We start from the raw sequence: 3,120 nt of genomic DNA, 5'->3' as shown, positions 1-3,120 counted from the left end.
AGCAGGAATCCAGGCTACATAATCCTAGCAGAGTTCAGTGCTAAGCCCTTTTGTTAGCAGTAATGTATCTTTCTATGATGTTGTCCTGTCTTCTCAGCCATAGTATAGGATTTATTTATTATAGATTCATGTGCATACATATGTATTTTGATATCATCTTTAGATACAAATTTTTACAGAAAATTGATGATTCAACTGTGTTTTTACTGAATTACTGCAAATTCATTTTGACGACTTCTAGATCTTCTGTGAAGAAGTCCTCCTCTTCTGCCTTTTAGAAACTCTTCTTAACACTTAAAAAGTCTTAAGTACCATAAATATCAATTAGGGGAAGGTTCTCTACAAGAGGTATTGGGATATGATAGAAGGAGCTAGAGCTTTGGAATGAACCTGAGTTTGAATTCCAGATCTACACGTAATACCTATTTGGGTTAAACTGTATTCTTACCTGTAAAATAAGGATAACAATATTTCGTGTTATATATTGGACTATATGATGGCTCTGATACCTAGTAGTCATTCTACAAAAGTAAGTTCCTCTGTCCCCATATGTTTTGTAGAGTCATTTAATTGATATTCAGATCTGTTGTGACATTATTCAATATGATTTTTCTTAATTTCTCATATGTTTTCATTTCCTTTCCAAAATTAGTTTTAAGAAAATAGTTTTCAATAATTACAGCTTGAAAGAATTCTGCTTCTGACAAAATACTATTATATTTGGTTTAACATTGTGAGAGGTTCTAAAAATATTTTACAAATGTAAAGGTTCTAAATCAATACTAGGAGGGTGCAAATACTCAGCTTTTGCAGGTAGAATTCTTTTAATACTCTCTCCATTCCTGTGTTATATCAGATCACTGGTGGAGCTAGAAATAAAAGGCAGTATAATTTTTATACTAATCATTGTACCTATATAATCTTCATCAAGTAGATTTTAAGTAGTATACTACATTCTGATGCCAAACAAATACAAAGAGGCTTATTATGCTTTTAACATCTATATCCTTATCTTCCTGTTTCAGATGTGATTTAAAAGATACTTCAAAGGCAGTTATATTTCTGGTAATTTTTTTTTTTATAGCATTCATGATGAACTTACTTCAGATTGTGCGTGACCACTGGGTACACATACTTGTCCCTGTGGGATTTGTCGTTGGATGTTACCTAGACAGAAAGAATGATGAAAAGCTAATTGCCTTCCGGAACAAGAGTCTGTTATATAAAAGGTTAGTTTTTGTATTTTTTTATTAAACCAACAGTCAGGTTTTAGCAGTATTCTTCTTAATGTCATTTGTGCCAAAATGAACAGAAGGGGTAATTTTCCCTCCCTGAGGATTTAGATTAAGTGATATTATTTTGTAGTCTTGTTTGTTGCTTAATCCTTAGACAAAACTCTATGATTACTTTTGGAATGTAAACAAGTCTTTAGTTTCTGAACAAGCTATTTCACATCTTTGAAAGTTTTTTTTTTTTTAAGTCAGGGTACATTTTAACACAGAAGCAGTCTTAAACCAGCTTGCCAAACCCTCCTCTATGTGCTTTAACATATATGATCATACACTGTCTTACTTAGGCCATGATGTAGCTGAAAACAATGGCACTAATTGTGGCTTGGTGCTGTGTTCTCAGCAACACTGGTTGAGAGCTTTAGACATGGTGGTTGGGTGATCATATAGCAACTGGCAGCTGCCTGGTCCCACTGTGTCTCTGGAGATGGCACCAGAATTAGAGTTAGCAAGACAGGGTGTCTGCCACTGACTGTGCAGCCGGGCAGGAGGAAGCTCAAGGGACAAGAGAACCAAGCAGCAGCCAAAGGCATTATGTAGAGGAGGTTCCAGCCAGGGATTTCAAGAAAGATAAAATGAGCTAGAAAGAATATAAAAAGTATTCAGTGAACTCACTGAGAGGATAATTGCTTTCATATAAAGATAGACTAAGAAATTACAGTTTTTAATCTGGAAAAATGAAGAGATGGTAAAAGTTTAAAATCATGAGAGAATAGAATGAATATGTTGAATATAATAAAAACTTTTAAGTGGGTCAATTTAATACAATATAAAATACTGAATCTATATTCTTCTGACTTTCCCTTTTATCCTCTCATAAAAGTTTTATTTACACTTTTGCTTTTTCTTCCTTTTTTTTTTCTTTCCATGCAGGGAATTAAGACCCAGTGAAGAGGTCACCTGGAAGTAAAGGCTGCTGCTGAATTACAGAATGTTCACAGTTTTTAAATTATAAGAGAAATAAAAACACATTCATTACTTAATTTGAAGACTTTGAAGTGTGATTCTTTTTGTGCTGAAATAATCTTTCCCATTTCAAGTAACAGACAGTAATTAAAAAATAATCACTGAATCATATGGCTCAATTTTTCAGAAAAATTTTTTCAAACATGTTCTTCAAAGGCACTCTAAAAGGATGATACTAGGATTTTATTTGGCAGAAATCAATAGCTGAAAATTTTAGTGACCTTGAATTTAGCAAAGATTTCTTAAATACAATACATAAAGCATGAACCAGTTTTAAAAACCAAGACATTGTACTTTATCAAAATTAAAAACTCCTTCAAAAAACACTGTTAAGGGAATGAAAATGCAGCCATAGACTAGGAGAAAATATTTGCAAAACATACACACAACAAAGAACTTAGAATATGTAAACTCATAACTTATTAATAAGACAACCCGATTTTTAAAAAGCAAAAGATTTTAATAGATATTTCACCAAAAAAGGCATGTGAGAGTGGCATACAAGCACATGAAAAGATGCTCAAATCAGTAGTCACTAGAGAAATGCAAATTAAAACCACAATGAGAAACCACTATACACCTATCAGAATGGTTAAGGTTAAGGAGACTGATCTTACCAAGTGTTGGCAAGGGTGTGGAGCAACTGGAACTCACACCGTGCTGGCAGGAATGGAAAATGTAGCTGCCAGAAGTTGCACCACTTTGGAAATCAGTTTAGCAGTTTCAAGTTAAACATGCACATACCATACGACCCAGCCACTCCATTCTGAGGTATTTACCCCAAGGAAATGCATATATGCCAAAAGAAAGCGTATGTCCACACAAAGACATCTACATGAATGTTCATAGCAGCTCTACTTGTAAT

The 3,120-nt window shown here is 33.7% G+C and overlaps 1 protein-coding gene across 1 annotated transcript in view; it reads left to right on the top strand.

The window, feature by feature from the left end:
- NDUFB1 (NADH:ubiquinone oxidoreductase subunit B1) overlaps nucleotides 1-2,277 on the top strand; it is a 5,761-nt gene extending 3,484 nt beyond the window's left edge. The window contains exons 3-4 of the mRNA XM_007454729.1: nucleotides 1,085-1,229; nucleotides 2,163-2,277. Of these exons, the coding sequence (XP_007454791.1) occupies nucleotides 1,085-1,229; nucleotides 2,163-2,199 (182 nt within the window). The 3' untranslated portion in view covers nucleotides 2,200-2,277. The remainder of the gene's footprint in view (nucleotides 1-1,084; nucleotides 1,230-2,162) is intronic.
- The last annotated feature ends 843 nt before the right edge of the window (nucleotides 2,278-3,120 follow it).

The sequence above is a fragment of the Lipotes vexillifer genome, unplaced genomic scaffold (genome assembly GCF_000442215.2).
Source record: "Lipotes vexillifer unplaced genomic scaffold, Lipotes_vexillifer_v1.1 scaffold1126, whole genome shotgun sequence".
NCBI classification, from domain to species: Eukaryota; Metazoa; Chordata; class Mammalia; order Artiodactyla; family Lipotidae; genus Lipotes; species Lipotes vexillifer.
Note: the sequence above shows the minus strand (reverse complement) of the source record. Positions and strands in the feature narration are given on the sequence as shown.